The 17,668-nt window shown below is 31.9% G+C and overlaps 1 protein-coding gene across 1 annotated transcript in view; it reads left to right on the top strand.

Annotated features, from left to right (window-relative positions):
• The window catches only part of LOC111633718 (double-stranded RNA-binding protein Staufen homolog 2-like), a 140,067-nt gene extending 123,234 nt beyond the window's left edge, over positions 1 to 16,833 (top strand). The window contains exons 11-12 of the mRNA XM_023378331.1: positions 6,584 to 6,786; positions 15,359 to 16,833. Of these exons, the coding sequence (XP_023234099.1) occupies positions 6,584 to 6,786; positions 15,359 to 15,479 (324 nt within the window). The 3' untranslated portion in view covers positions 15,480 to 16,833. The remainder of the gene's footprint in view (positions 1 to 6,583; positions 6,787 to 15,358) is intronic.
• Positions 16,834 to 17,668: the final 835 nt, after the last annotated feature.

The following is a 17,668-nucleotide window of genomic DNA, read 5'->3' as shown; positions in this document are numbered from 1 at the left end:
ACATTTTGTGAGGATCCAACACCACTGTAATGTATCACCTTACAGTATGTTGCAGCAACATACAGATCTGCCTTGGTGGGAGGTAGAGACATTTGTCTTTTCCCTAACTTGGTCAGGATGACGCAAGAGTCATTTGTACATATGGGGGTTGCTGGTTTACATGTAGTGGTTGCTGGACACAGAGAACCACACAGAGGTTGCTGGACACAAACAACCACACAGAAACCAGAGTGACAAAATTAACCACATTAATTTTGTCACTCTGGTTTTCAATATTGAGACAAAACATGCTTAGAGGCAATACTATTGCTGTCTTGTTGAAAAGATGTTACGCAATGCAGAGGGGAGTCGTCTCCATCAAGATTCACACCTGGAGAAAGTTTGTCTCTGGTGCTTCAAGGGTGAGCTTGGTCTGGAGGACTTACTATTTGTCTCCCAATCTCCCTGTGTCCTTGGGATTTTTATACAATCTTCACCCAAAATCCTGCTTTTTGGTTGGTGTGAAACTGTAATTTCCCATAACTCTATTGGTCCCTGATCTGTTCTAGGGATGTGATTCAGGCCACAGGATTGTTGAACACCTCTGACCGAACCACTCCCCCAGGGTTGGGTCATGCTCTTTCCTGAGTGACTGTCCCATAAATTTTGGCCAATGTGTTTTTCTCTTGTCTCAGAGAAGACGCAACTGGGTTCATACAGTCCCAGTCACCACCCCCTCTGAAGGAGCGTTCTCATATTCTGCTTTGAACTCTGTGTAAAATGACTGCCAAAATTTTCCCAGCTGTCAATCTCCTGCTCTCTCTCACGATCTACAATCAGGAATGTGTCGATTAGATCTTGGAATACAACAATTAAGTCATATTGCGCCCCGTTTCTTTGTGGTCCCAATTCAAAAATAAGTCACCGGCTTATTGACTCTGGTTCAGCAGCTGGTTTCCTATCTGAGGGTGAGGTCCTGGCCTCACAATTTTAAATTATACCATTTATTTGAAAGGAACAGATAAAAGGCTAAAATATTATATTTAGTTGTTTATAATTCTGTTAATTATAATTTATGTGGGGGTTAGACAAGTAGAATTCCTAAACTGTTAAGAAAATAAACGAGTGGTTGCAAAGGAGATGAGGGAGACAAGTAAGGGGAGACGACGGTTGGTGACGACGTGAAGAGGACTAAAGACGTTACAGATGACAGAACATTATCATTCTATCCATAATTTGAAGACGGTTACGAATGCAGGAAGATTATTGTTATTTCTATTTCTCTCACTAAACCTACATTTAGTGCAGTAGTTTTCAAATGGTATGCTGTTAAACAATTTAAATATGCTATACAGTTGACCTCCCCATAACGCGGTAGATATGTTCCGCTTTATAAGAATTTCACGTTGTAGGAATCCTCAAATATATGAGCCAATTACAGCCCGGCACATGTGCAGTTTACGGACTACGGCTGTTTGAAAGGTTTTTTTTCCATAAAATTAATCAATTCTAGACTAATTTCATTCAACATTTCCAAAACACGTATAATTTTTTGGGAATAATCTGAATAAACTATGCTATAAACAAAAAACTGTAGGATTACTTACCAAGTGCCATTACACACTATTGAGGTACTTCCCAATTGAGGGAGTTGCCTTTGTTGCAGTTATATATTAAATGTTGGTTTTAACTTTTGATATTTGTACAGTATAAAGCATTTTAATTATAAGTTTTATATTTGATAATTTTATATTTCTTATGCACTTAAAAGGTGCCTTTAACTAATGTTTATTTTATAGGTTATAAAATGAAGACGACCACACCATTGCTTAAGCTTGTTTTTGTCGCGGAGCAGCGCACCAAACTGCAGCCGCGTTTTCTGATAAGTTATTTTTTTGCAAAAAATTCGTTGAACTTTGGAGACATCGTTAATAGAAATAATTTTTATGACCGTTGAATAAGAAATGTTTTTTCACAAGAAATGTATAAAATTACAGTACTGAATTAGACTTACAGTACCTAATTTATATACTGTGCAGACGATAGTAAACTCAACTTACCCGCCTAAACTCTCCGTAGTGTGTAAGTAGTTTGGCTGCTCGTCCACTATTGGTCCAGATTCAACCAATCCTGTCGCGACACGAGTCGACGATGATGTTTTACCACATTTTACGAGTCTCTTTTAGCGTCTTTATATGAATGCGGTCGCAATTTTTTCGCCACAATTTAGAAATACCGATCAAGTGATAAAAAACACGTGGGTACCAATTAGTAATGGTAAGATAAGTTTAAGTGACACACCCTTTACTTTAAAGGAGTGTAATTTTTACATGACAGATCCAATAAGTTGTGCTTCCAAAATAATGTCAGATTGTACTAAAGCTTTTTATGAACATACAAATCTACATTATATGAACCCGTGTTATAGGGGGTCTACTGTACTGTAAATTAAAACAAAAAATTTTTAAATTTATAATAAAATGTTTTTTAATGCATTTGAACTATATTTTTCAGAAGTTTATTGCAATGAAGTATAAAAAACAGATATTAGGATGAAAATTTATGTTCTTTACATTTCAACACAAATCTTGAGAATTTCCATTAACTGTTCCTTTGGTTACATTACATGATTGATTTTCCTGTAACATCCTCCTAGTTTTCATCTTAATTTGTTATAATTTCTGAGCATTTATCATCAGTTAAAATAACTATAATTTCATGTTGATAACCCATGGAACATCTGTGTTTGAAAAATAATTTGAAAGGGGTACAGATTTTGCAATGAGACAGGATTTAAAATTTGAATATAGCTAATTTTAATTACAAGTTAAAACGAAAGAAAATTAACAGTTCAAACAAATATCAATCCCTTCTCAGTCTTATTTTTTTCAGGGTGGCCCATCCAAAAGGTATCAATTTTTCATCATTGATATTTGATATATAATTAATTTTGATGAAAAGTTTGTTTCTACATGTTTTTTTTCTAGGAATAAAATAATTTTTACTAAATCAGTATTGAAAAGTAATTTATGTCAGTAATTACTTTGTCTAACAGTAACTCTGATTACAGTAACAGTTAATCTAAACAATAACTCTAATTTGTCTAAAATAGTCAATATCCATCAAAAATTTATAATATAACTTCTCACAAACTAATTTGTTTGAAAGAAAAACTGTCAGAAACAAGTTAGAAAGACAATTTCAGATTCCAAAACAAAATTAAATTATTCCACCAGAAATGGCTAAATAATTTTTGTAACATAATGCCATTTATTGGAGAAATAGTGAAATAAACATGCAACAATAGTGAATGTATCAGACACATTAAAATAAAAATTTCTAGAGCATTTTTCAACTTTGGCATATGTTAAAGCCAAAAAAAAAAAGTAATCACTGTGCATGGATGTATTGGATGCGACAGTGACTGAGAAAGAGTTAAAATCATTTACTAGCAACAAAATTCTAAAAAGAATTGATGATATGTTACAAAATTAAAACACAAATGCTTTCTTACATAATTTGAATTGGAATGAAATTGATAAGCCTCATTTTCTAAGGGCCTGTTATTTTTAATAAAACCTTCTGTCAATTAATTATGTTTATTTGAAACTATATTCTTTCTAGTTTACTATAATGTTTGTTATCATTCAGATTTGTTTTACAATGATTCACTAAGCTTTAGTCTTAATCATGGTCACCAAACTTTTTTTGCGGCAGGCCAGATAACTGAGAAAATGACAAGCGTGGTCCGCATAACCGTTTTGTTCAATACAGCACACTGAATACACAAAAATTAAAGACAACCAACATATTTATTTACCAATACACGAACACGATGGCTGCAGCAAGCTTGTAATGGCATTTGTTAGGAACTTCATTGTAGATACTTATACAAAAAGCACTCTGATATCCAAAGTCGCAAAAAGTTTCCTAAAATTTATATTATTGTCAGATGCAAAAATCAGATTGGAGCAATTTTGGCATTTATACTTACACTTATTTTAATTTTTTATACATAGTAAGTTTATCTACAGACTATGATATTTCCAAAGAAATAATTATATTTTACCTCATTTATGGCACAGTGTGGTGGCGGGCCAGATGAACTGACCTTGTAGGCTGGATCTGGCTTCCGGGCTGTAGTTTGGTGACCCCTGGTCTAAATGAAAGAGTCAGGCTATATGTACAAACTGGATTATATTACATAAAAGCTTTTTTTCTACGTGTTTGTTAATTGGGTGAAATTTTTTTATAAATAGTAAAAAAATCAAGCAATGAGTTGCATAACTTTCCCAGCTGTTAAGAGATTGTATTATAAACAAGCAATTATTTATTGTGACATCATTACAATGCTGAGCTGCAATACTCTTCACTGCTAATTAGTAGTGGCTTGCCTCTGTACATTGTACTTTCCTTTTAACAATAGAGTTGTGCCAGTTATCTATCTAACACCTTTCAAGGAAAATTTTTGTATTAAAATAACATGACTTCCATTTTGCATTAGAAGTTTGTATATAGTTAATGGGGTCTACTGCCCCTATGGTTTCCATGTCTGGTCTTGGATTTCATCTAACTCCATTTTTGAAATTAAGGAAAGACAAGTGACAGTGGGAATTTATAGGTCTAAAATTTTTCCAAATTGCAGCCCAAAAACATTTTATGTGATTAATTATTATAAAATGGCAAAAAGGTTAATTTTGATGGTAGCAATGAATTTTATAAAAAGAAAAAAAAACTGTAAATGCTAATAACAAGTAAAATCTTTGTTTAGTTCAACCTATCTTGAGATATGACTATGATACACACCCCTCTATCTCTCATCCCTTGATTTTTAACCATCAAAGTTTAATAGCATCAATGCCCCTTATATACAAGCTATCATTCCAAATTTTATTTTAGTCTTTACTCATTCTGAGATATTAGACAAAATAGATGTCAACATACACATACACACTATAGAATTTTAGTTGACTTTTTTGGGTTAGGGATTCTCACAACATCGAAATTTGCAAAAAAAAAAAAAAAAACCAGAACATCAAATCTGACATGATTCCAATACTTTCCCTTATTATGTATACAGCTGAGAAAGTAAAAGTATTTTAAAATGTGTAGTTGTCACTAAATTGGAATTACAACTATACACTTCCCTTTGGTGTATCTAATTGTAGGTTAATATTGATAAAAACACAAATAAGATTTGTTACTTTGATTTGACTGAAAGGGTCAAGTAAATTCAAGCTGATTGAAATACTGTTCCCTGTTATCTTGAGCTACTTACATCTAGTATCAAAAACGTTTTTTGATACTAGATGTCGCTATGTGTCATTATTTTTATATTAAAACAAACTTTGGAAATAATGTATAATTTTTTTGTTTTTTATTTATTAATATATCTATTTTGTTTGTGAAAAATAATTTTTAATGCCACGATTATTATTTAAAGAGAANCGCTAACAGACTACCTATTGTTTAAAAGGCCCTCTGGTGGCGCAAGAAGACGGATTTTATAAAATAAAAAGCAGTTGAAACTGCATTTTTATGAATAAAAGTTTGACAAACTATTTATCGTTTTATGACGAGTAAAATTTATTCGCTATGTTCGCGGCTTTCAAGTAATGCATAAACCTTCGAGACGCCCACATTGGCCCACGTTGCCCATGACTTACTCCGCCTTTGGTCATAGAAATGATGTAATTTGAAAATAAAATTTTTTATAAATACATATGTCAAGTTATATTTTTATTACGACGCAAAATATATTTAAGAGTTTACGGCCACTGTGCCGGGTGAGACATTGTTGAAACAAAAAAAAATTATGCATTCAATCACGTACATAAACAGTATCATAATTCGCCAAGTGCAAATCAGCAAATTCGTAAATTTTTGTTTATTTTGAACAATCCGGATAATCGAGGTTCTACTGTATTATATTTATAAGTTTTTCACAGTTGGTTGACAATATTGATGGATGAGTCTTTTAATTAAAATGACAACAAACATAAATTCTGGCCAAATTTGTATAAATTGTTTTTTCTGCCCAATGTAGATGTTGGAGTATTTAATTTACTGTAGCATAAGTAAACCTCTCAATAAGGTTGAAAATCTTTGCAGTAAACCAAATTTGCTGGAATTTATTGTTTTTTGTTGTTTTGAGTTTAAATGTAATCCAGCTTTTGTGTTTTATTTAATATTTTTTAATATCATTTGTTTGTATTTAACTTAAATTTGTACACAATTTTTTCAACAAAAAAGTAAGCATTGTGTATTAAATTGCAATAGTACAGCATTTTAAATATGCATATTATTTTGCTAGTTTTAAAAAATGTTTGTTTAGATGTAGAAGTAGAACTTGTTTTATTTTTTATTGAAGCTTATTAGTTTGGCAGAATTTACTGAAACTGTAATTAGTTAAAGTTAATTTAGAAAAGAACTTTTTATTTTAATTTCTATTTAATGATGATTTTTGTTATAAATTTATTATATTATGATTTTATGAACAAAAATTTTTTAAACATGAATGAATGAAATGAATTTGTATGTTATCTTTAATGTTTATTTACATAATTGAAAATTTACAGTATATTGAAAGTAACTTTTTTTCCAGGGTAACAAATTAGAATATTTATCATTAGTATCTCTGACCACGATTCCACCTCAAGTCAAACATGGGGCAGGACCAACAATAGAAGCTTCTCATGATCAGGCTGCTTTGATGGCTCTCCGTGCCCTGGCTGAATTAGGATTAGAGTCTTTGACAGATGGAAATAAGAAAGAAATTGGACCTCCAGGCATGGGGGCTGGAGATGGGTATGTTTAAGTAACTTAGATTTTATCATTTAATTTTCTTAGGTTGTAGGAATTCAGTACAGGGTGTCCATACAGTGACACAAATCAAGCCCACCAGTGGCTGAATAAATAAAACCATTGAACACTGGTAGTTGGTCATTGGTTCGTGCCTGAATAATGGGCTGGCCACCAAGCAGTGTTCTAGGTTTTATTCACCAAGCAGTGTTCTGGGTTTTCTACACCTAAACAGAATCCAGTTTCCACATAGGAAGTCCTACTAGAAGTTACCCCATTGGCAGATCACCCATGTGTTCCATTGCCTTACTCCATCAGTCCACTGACACAAATCTTACTGTAATTAAAGGATAAAGGATAGCTTATAACAAGGTCAAATGCAAAGAAGTTACATTGCAATATTGCAAACATTGCTTACAGAGAGGGATAGTGATATAAAAATGAGGGTATTAGTTTAATAGGAAGACAATTAGCATTTTCTATTAAGTTTTATTTTTGGTATATAAATATGTAAAAATACTAATTGGTTCCAAATCAGAAATCTACAGACCAAAAAAAATCATATCCTGTAAGTTAATACCCAAATATTAATATTTTGCCACTTTCAAGTATTTTTTTAATTAATTCAGCAGTCCTGTGAGGCATTGATACTACTACTACTACTACTTTTTATAATGAATTTCTATCCCATTCTTCTGCTATAAAGATTCAAAGCTATTCAATGGTTTAGGCCCTAAACTGACTTACTTTTTTGTAAATACTACAAAATATTCTTGATTGAGGCTTTTAACAGGTCATGGCAGAACATAAATGTTATATCTTTAAAACCAAGTCTGTATTACCTCATTTATATGGATTTGCATTGTCTTGTTGTAAGGTATGGGGCTTTGGGGGGAAAACTTCCTTAAATGGCTGTAAACAGGTTTAAAGAATGTTAATGTTGTCTTCAGTTGTGATGGTGCTATTATAGAAACATTTTTCTGATGCTGTTTGTTGACATGCAGCCCCAGGCACCAACAGAAGTGGCTTTTTTGCAATGCTTGTGCAAAACAGTTTAGTTGTTGGCTTCGTTTCTCATTTTCATCACAACCTTATTTGTATTATTTTCTTACACAATTCTGAAACACGATTTGTGTGATCATAAAATTTGCTCCCTCTTCCTCACAGACATCTTTCTGATGCTTTTTTCCTAAGTAAGATAACATTTGTTTATTGCAGTAAGAAATGGTTTTTCTTTAGCATGATAGAAACCATAGCCCATTCTTTTCATGTATCTCTGCATCATAGATGTACAGTATAAGTACTGTTTCTCTAGCTCTGTTGTAGCCCAATTTATCAAATTGACACATTTACATTCCAGTTTTTTTTTTTTTTATGAATGTATGTACTGATAATCTTCTAGTTTGTAGGATTCAGAATTTGTTTCCTACCTTATGTTGTTTTTTCACAGATTTAGAATGTTGTGCAATTAGTCAATTGTACAACATTCTAAATTTGTGTGAACTATAGATTTTGGACATTTCAGTTCTTTGGGTGTTCTTGGTTGTCTTTGTGTTTCAATAAAATTTTTCTTCTTAGATTTTCAGAAAGTAACTTTTCTTGGGCAATTTAACAAATTAAGAACATTTCTGTTATGTTTATCAGCTTGCAAACAACTCTACCACAGATTCTCAGCAGTCTTTTATAAATACATGTTTTCCAGTGTGATTCTGCACATTGTTTGCATGTCAGTATTAACTATTTTGCATGCTATAGACTGTATAATTTCAATTTATTTGAGTTTTCTTAGCAATTTTTTTTTGTTTTCTCATAACAGCTATGTTTTTATGCTTTTTTATGAAGCTAGAAGTTTACAGTTAGAATTCCTCAGAACCCTAACCATAAAATCCTAGTAACCTCTACTCTAACCAATATGAACCTACAGCAATTTAGGACCAAAGTGTGAAGTCCTTTGCATTTGATTTAGTACTTTAGTTATTAATTATACTAAATAATTATTTTTAATTAAAACTTATATGAATTTAATTTAATTTTTACTGATGATCATGTTTTAATTAGGATTTTGTGAAGCTTTCAGAATCAAATCAACTTGATTTTGAATTTAGATTAATGATTCTGTTTATTGTATTTTCATTTCAACCAATAGGGACATTGTCAGTGTTTAAAGGGCAATATTAAAGTTATATGATGGTGTGGATTATATGCTGATTTGAAATTGCAATTACAAAGCCATCAAACAACTTTTGTCCAAATTCACCAAGAACATCTTTAGGAAATGTGAAAAATCTTGTACACCAGACATATTTTTCTGCTATTAAAATTTTTCTCAAAGTCGCCAAAGATAACTATACTCATATGTCACCTTTAATCTTTTCCATTCATTTGGCTGCAATTTGAAAAAATTGTATACCTGTAAATTCCCACTGTCATCTGTCCGTTCATCTGTTCTTCCTTAATCTCAAGGACAGAGTCACATAGATGAAAGCTGAGTCCATATATGGAAAGCTTAGGGGCTGAAGGCCCTGGTTAACTATATACGAACTTCCAATGTAAGCCTGAAATCAAGCTATTTCAATTAAAAAATTTTTCCCTGAAAGGAGTTAGATGATCAGCATGACTTCATTGGTAATGGAAAAGTATGATGTGCAGTACAAATTTTAGGTGGAGAGCATATATTTTAAATTAAATAAATTAAAAATATGATTAAAAATTGCAGCCCAGCATTGTGACTATGTCACAATAAATATATGTTCATTTTCTTTTAAGTTCAATTTATGCTTTAAGTGATGATATTAAACAGTCTTATTTGAATTTGTATCTTGAAAATATAAATCTTCAGGAATTATCTTCTATCTACATGATGAAGTCATTTCAGAGAACTTTGCCACTTAAAGCATATGACACACAATTGATTAGCTATAAAGTCATAGCTTTAGCTTGACTATGCAATGTTTTGTTTTTTTACATACAACAATATTACTTTACTACGTTATTTTTTTCCTAATGAAATCAAAGTTAAAGATGATGTTATTACAACTTTGGTTTAATAAAATTTAAATTATTATTCCGTAACTGTCAACTTAGAACAAAATAGTAAAATACAGTCGACCCCCCCCTATAGCACGGTAGATACGTTCTGTTTTTTATGAAATTGATGTTTTAGGAGACCTTGCCAATCACAGCCAGACACGTGTGAAGTTTACGGACTACGGCTGTTTGAAAAATTCTTAAATAAAATTAATCGATTCCTAGACTAATTTGACTCAGCATTTCCAAAATACGTATAATTTTTTTTGGAATAATTCATATAAACTATGCTATAAACAAAAAATTGTAGGATTACTTACTGAGTGTGCACCGTTCGATGTTGCCATTGCTTAAGCTTGTTTTCGTCACGAAGCAGCAGCGCACCAAATGGCGGCCGCAATTTCTGATAAATTATTTTTCTGCGAAAACTTTGTTGAACTTTGGAGACATCATTAATATAAATAATTTTTATGGCCGTTGAATAAGAAATGTTTCTTTCACAAGAAATGTATAAAATTAGTGCTGTATTAGTCTTACGGTAACTAATTTACATACTGTACAGACGACAGTAAACTCAACTTACTCGCCTAAACTCTCTGTAGCGTGGCGCTGGATGGCGGAAAGTAGTTCGGCTGCCCGATGTCGTTTTACTGAATTATAGGAGTTTTTTTTACCATGTTTGTACAGATACCGTCGCAATTTTTTTGCCGTCATATAGGAATCCGAACTATAAGAACCCGTGTTATAGGGGGGGTCGACTGTAAATCTTTAGTGTAATGTTTTCCAAACACAAAGATTTATAAAATACATAAATGTTTATGTAAATGTCTAAAGCAACAGACATTTACATATTTTATTGTCACAGAAAATTGGCATAAAATTCTGAGCTGATGCTATAAAAATAAATCTCATATTTTACTATTAGACTTCTAAAGTTAACATGATATTTCTGGGAAAGTAAAATTGAAAATTACAAACTTTATGAAATGAACGTAATGTATTAATAAATGGACAAGTAGCATGTAGATTAGTTAAATAATTTTGTTAAATTACTTTAAGATAATGTATTTGTTCTTTTATGATTCTTTACTATAATTTTTTTAAACTGATCAACAGCTATTTCTGATCATACTAGTTAAAAGTTTGTTTTTCTTTACTTTTTGAATTCCTTTAAGAATTTACTCAGTTCTTAATTTTTGTATTTTCCTCTTTTTTTAATGTTATAATCATTCAAAAAAATGTTTACATATTTGGATGATCTGTCCTAAAGAAAAACTACTTCTAAAAATGATAGAAACTTTTAATGTTTAATGGTGATGCGTGTTTCTTGTCCTTAATTACATATGATATAAATAATTTAATTTTTAAATAAACCACACAATCATTACTACTATACTGATTTTATGTACAGTAAGACCCTGCTTAATGCGGTGGATACGTTCCTAGATGACAAAGTGCTAAATGAAACAGTGTTAAACAAGGTCATCCTAACACAGAGTAAATTGGGAAAGGGGAACAAACAACCAAAAATAAACAAATTTTACTTTAATTTTAAGTTATTTTTATATTAATTTGCATAATAATATATGTTAAATAACACACAAACATATCACAGAAATCTAAAGTTCATTTTTTGTGATGAAAGTCCTGGCTCTTCTGAAATTCTTGTTTTTTTGCAATAAAGTCATGTAGTTTCATTTGTCATTTTCTTTTTCTTTCTTTAAACAAATATCAGTAGCAAGATATTGCATCCAAAATGCCTCGTCTTGCTTTTGCACTCCTTTCAAAATCTGGATCATTCACTACAATTTGATCAATGATTTCGGTTATTGTTATCAAACTTTTATTAAGGAAATCTGTACAGAAATTCTTTGGATTTTTTGTTTTCAGAATCTCTATTTTCCAGTTCTACATGAATTGCTTGTTCTTGCCAGTTGGTAAGGCTCTCAACAGAAACCTGCAGTAACTCCTAAATATCTTGCTCGTCTACATCTCCTAATTCTTCTGTATTGCTTAGGTTGACAATTTGGTCAACCTGACGATACAGCGATAGGCTCTTCTCATTGAGAATTCTTGGATACCTTAAGCATAATTTCTTCCACACTTTGTTCATGCAGTTATCAGTTAATTCTTACCAAGCGAAGTTGATATTACCTATGGCACCCATGTTGTTATATTTTTTCCAAAATTGCATCAAACAAACATAGATTTAAAGAAAGTACAGTGCTATGACGAATTGCCATCTTTTGCTGATTGGTTCATATTTGGGAATAATCGTATTATATACGAATCAATAAAATACCGTGATAATTTGAATCAGCATAAATTTAGAGCTTTTTTTTTAGGCTTCGAGCAGACCACATTATATTGAATCAGCATTAAGCAGAGTCTTACTGTATAAATAAATCCATAAATGCAACAATAACCAGCAAAAAATGAGAAAATTTTAATGAATATAAATGTTTTCTTTTGTATTAAACGGACGTCTTCAGATCAAATAAAAAATAGAGTACTTGAGAGAGAAACAATAAGTCAAGAAAAAACAGCATTAAAGGGCTTTTTTTAATTTCATTGTTTTCACTTTCGATATTAATATAAATAATATCATCATCAGGTAACTGAAATGGAAGACTTTTTCTGAACAAAACTTTTGAAGTACAGAATTGGAACAACGTTAATCAAACAGAATACAAACTTTTAACATAAAATTTTTGAAAACATTTTTAATTAAAAAAGTACTTTAATGCAATTTTTTGTTGACTTATTCTTTTTCTCTCAAGTAAGTATGTTGGCGTGAATTCCATACTACAGTCGACCCCCCCTATAACATGGTAGATACGTTCCAGTTTTTATGAATCCATTTTCTATGAGTCCAGCCAATCACAGCCCGGCACGTATGCAGTTTACGGACTACGGCTGTTTGAAAGGTTTCTTCCATAAAATTAATCGATTCTAGACTAATTTGACTCAGCATTTCCAAAATACGTATAATTTTTTTCGGAATAATTCATATAAACTATGCTATAAACAAAAAATTGTAGGATTACTTACCGAGCGTGCACCGTTCGACTACGCCATTACTTAATTTAAGCTTGTTTTTGTCGTGGAGTGGGCCATCGAATGGCACTCGCGTGCTTCCTGATAAATTATTTTTTTTGCAAAAAATTCGCTGAACTTTGGAGACATCATTAATATAAAAATAATCTTTATGGACGTTAAATAATAAATGGTTCTTAGTAGATCTGCTGCTCGTTTAAACTCAACGGTTTGTACAATATCCACTATTGGTCTAGATTCAATCAATCCTGTCGCGACACGAGTCGGCAATGATGTTTTATCGAATTATATGAGTTTTTTTTTGGCATGTTTGTACGAATACTGTCTCAATTTTTCACTGTGATATAGGAATTCGAACTATAGGAACTCATGTTATGGGGGGTCAACTGTATATTTTTACAAAATAGAGTAGTTATTTTATTCTATATTCTGTTCTATTTTTTAAATATCTACTCTATTTTGTATTTGATCTGAAGATGTACAGTACATTTCATATGAAATAAAACATTTATTTTCATTAAAATTTTCTCATTTTTTGTTGGTTATTGGTGTCTTGATGGGTTTATTTATAAACAAACAATGTTTAATCAATACATTCATGTTTAGAACTGGGAGAGCTTCTGTCTAGATCTAGAAAAATCATTATTATTGGGTATCTTACCATATGAATAATTATTTTAATGAACAATAATTATTATTTGGTGTAGTCTCCTCTGCCTTTAAAACCACAAATGCATTCTAGCGTGCTATCTATCAATTGTAAACATACATTGTTTTGAACTTCATCCCAAATGTACTTTACATAATGCCAAAAATCATGAATGCATTTATTTCAATACATTGATTCCATACATTTTCAATGGGATTGAGGTCTGGACTTTGTGATTACCACTGCAGTACCTCAATTCTTGATTGATTCAACCACTTTCATGTATGTTCAGTAGTGTATTTGGGATTGTTGTCATGCTGAATCACCACATTTAATTTTAGTTTTATCAGAGAAAATAACATGGCACCAATCATTTACAGTTCAGTTTTTATATTTTTTGCAGTTTATCCTCAGTTTCTGGTGTCTTGCAATCAATAAAGGTTTCTTAACTTTTACACATTCTTGTACAATAGAGCCCCGATTAACTGACCGTCCTAGTCGGCAAATTTCAAATGTCCGCTAGTGATGTGGCACTACAATATTTGGCTATGTCTTGGCTACTTTAATATTATTTTTACGTGTTTTAGCTGGCAACACTCATTCAACCATGAAAGGGAGCCAGTATTTAAATGAGGCTTAATTTTCTAATTTTTAACGATACAATAGCGACAATTATTATTTTAAAAAATTTTTGTTAGGCTTAACATTGATGAAAATTCAGCGCGAGGTAGGTTAATAGCGATATACTAATTACATGGCATATAATAATATACTACACTAATAATGGATTTTTTCATACTTTTCGGTTATCTGACCAACCTCAGTCCCCAGTTGAGTCGGATAATCGAGGCTCTACTGTAATTCAATGCTGTTTTATTACATTTCTGAGTCTGAGCAGGAATGCTCAGACTCAGAAATTGCTTTGATATCTTGTTAGCCCAATTTTTTACATAAAATAAATTTCTATTTTCCATAATACATTTCTTACAATGTTCCTCTTTTTAGTGGCATTCAAGGCTTTTGGTTATTATGGCCTTAAATTTTCCATTGCTGGTGAGTTTTTTTTTATTTCAGTGTTACTACCAATGCTAACATCCATTCTTGAAGCAATTTTCTGCACTGATAGTCCATGATATCTTGCTCTTGTTGTGAACTCAAAGGTTTCTGTAGCACCAGCTTATAACTAATTATTAAGTTCCATATGGAGGAGATGATGAAATATCTTATGGTATGATACCAGATTATAAAAAAGAGTTAATAACTTAGCTTTTATTCTTTTGGGTTACATAAGGTATGGTGCAGTAGTATCGAATGGACACAGAATCAAACATCATGAGGTCAAATCAAGAAGGTTTCAAATCAGTGTTTCTGGGTCTGTTGAGTTTTTGGAGTTCCTCTGGTGGCAACTTGGGTTTATGGCTGGTGATGTTGTTACAGTCTCATTTTAATTTCTAAGAGTCAAAACATAATGTGAGTCAATAGAAGAAAGGTGGCATTTGTATCATGTAATATCAGTTGCAGGAACAGTTGATCCCAAAATCTACAAAGTGGCAGCAAAGTAATTGTTCAAATGTAGTCCACAAGTACAAAATGATTTTCCAGACTATTATCAGTGTAAATTCCAAAAACAAGAATATTAAAAAATATTAAAATGAAGCTCTTTCTTTATACACTGCATCTACCAAATACTAATTTCCATGATATTTGATCATTAGAGCATTTTGTATGCAAACATCTGCAAAACATTTCATGATGTAAACATTTTTTTGAGTCACTGTATTTTTATTGATAGTTCTAATTATAATTAATGACTAAATTAAAATTAATATAATTTATTTATTACAGAATTTATCTAACAGGAGTACAAGGCACTGCACCCAAGCTGGCTAATTCTCCCACATCTGACCTCGGCAGTAACCCCAATTCTGGGGCCACTGTCCCGATTACTGCCAAGGGCACTCATTGAAAGTGGAGGATGCTATCCTGGCTCAGGAGTGGATCGGCCATGGAGGGGAATACCGGCCGCCACTGCTGAGCTTGGTTAAAGAAAAAAATTTTACATCATGTTGGTATGATCACATATGAAGACAACAAAGCCATGATGGGCTACACCTTATGAACACCCAATCTAATGAGTGAAGTGCATATCAAGCACCTGCCATAGGGAAAACATCTCTCATTATATAATAGAACAAGGTTTTAAAGACTAATCATCCAACTTAGACAATGTTGAACATTGTCTTAATATTTTGAAAATCTTGTTCTAAAATTACTTTTAGATGTTTTACACAATGAAATATGATTTATTCCATATTGACATGCATTGTATTTTTCATTAAGTTATTGAGCCACAGACTCATTTAAATTTTATTGTTCTTATAAATATTTCTTTAATTTGTTAAATGTCTTTGGGAATTAATTTTTTCATAAATCAATCAAGTTTAAACCAAGAAGCATATTAATCCTAAAATGATGCAATGTTTTTAGAATAAATAGTTTTATAAATTTGATTACATTTGCAAGAATTATATAGTTTTAATTTTATATATATATTTTTGTGATACAGTATGGTTCACAAAACTGATTTGTAACGCTAATTTTGTTACTGACAATATGAAATGTGTAGTTTAACTCCTTGTGGCTTGTTTGTGCTGCAGGCAATTTAAAGTAAAAGATGACATGCCATTTACCATCATGATAAGACAAGTGTTCAAAAGGTGAGCTGTATGGGAATTTTCAATAGCATTATTGCATTTCTCTGCAGTATTTTTGACTTCTTTTATTGTGATGTCTTAGACGTGTGTGTGCATGTGCGTGCATGTGTGTGATTTTGGTGTGGTTTATCCCCCATATTACAGCTTAATAGTTAACTGGCTTAAAATAAACTCCTAGCATTTTATAAAGCAGGTCATCAGATTGGCAAATGTTCACCTGGAAAGTTGTGATGAAAAATGGTATTGTTATCAAAAAGCTGTAACCTCTGTGAATTTTTATGTAAAACTACAGCTATTTATTGCTCAATGCCATTCTGATTCACCACTGTCATTAATCCCAGGTCTGTAGTTAATGTAGACAATAACAAATCCTTTCTATGTATAGTTTGATACTATTAATTCTTAAAATAGACATCAAAATGAGCTGTCGTCTTGTCTACAATGATATTTCCTTGAAAAAGTACAGTGTCGGTGATGAAAAGAAACATGACACTGATGGCCTTATTGCCCTAATTGCTATAATGATAGCTTGTTGTCTTCATGTCTAATCATTCACTGTTGTTAGTAGCAACTCAATAAAATGCATAACAGTAAAAAAAGATAAAACGTTGTCTTGATTTCTTCATACATGTATATATTAATAACAATAGAATTTTTCAGAACATTATTTAATATAAAATAATAAAGACATTATCCAGAATGTCTTTAAAACAGTATGTGAAAAGCAGATAATCTGCACACTAAACAGGTTTTAAAACTACACTACATTGATTTAAAAAGTTATGCACAAAAGAAAATGTGTTGTAATCAGGTAAAACTTTGTATGAATGTAATAATGATGGTAATCAGTGATTACAATATCATAGCAAAGTGAAAGTTGTCTATGGAACAATGGTAGCTACTAAAGGAACCTTTAGTATTCTGTAGGACCTTCTCTTGCCTGGATATATGGGAATATGGTCGAGCATGAAGACACTATATGAAGTCTTGTGACAGATTTGCCCATAAACATTGCAACTACCACTCCAGATCCCTTACACTTGTAGATGACCAAAGCTGGTGTCCCAACTAGTTCCATAAATTCTCAGTAGGTAACAAATCTGGAGATCATGCAGGTGAAGAAAGTGTGACAACATGACAGCCACATTCCTGGGAAATCCTAGCCTGTGTGTGGCCAAGTATTACCATGCTGGAAAATGGCTGTTTTATGAAAAGGGCAATACATGAGGATACTAGACTTCCTGAATGTACTGGTGTGATGTTAATGTCCCTTGCACCATTATTAGCAGTGATTAACTGTCATACAAGATGGCTTTCTAGACTAGCATGGCAACAGTAGGAACAGTTTGCTGAACAACAATAAAAATAAGATTTGAGGCACTTACCAGTAATCATCCACACAGTATCATGATGGTTGTTTATTACCAAACAGCAGTGGTGT

Source organism: Centruroides sculpturatus, unplaced genomic scaffold (assembly GCF_000671375.1).
Source record: "Centruroides sculpturatus isolate CEXI.00-Female unplaced genomic scaffold, Cexi_2.0 scaffold850, whole genome shotgun sequence".
Classification (NCBI taxonomy): domain Eukaryota; kingdom Metazoa; phylum Arthropoda; class Arachnida; order Scorpiones; family Buthidae; genus Centruroides; species Centruroides sculpturatus.
Note: the sequence above shows the minus strand (reverse complement) of the source record. Positions and strands in the feature narration are given on the sequence as shown.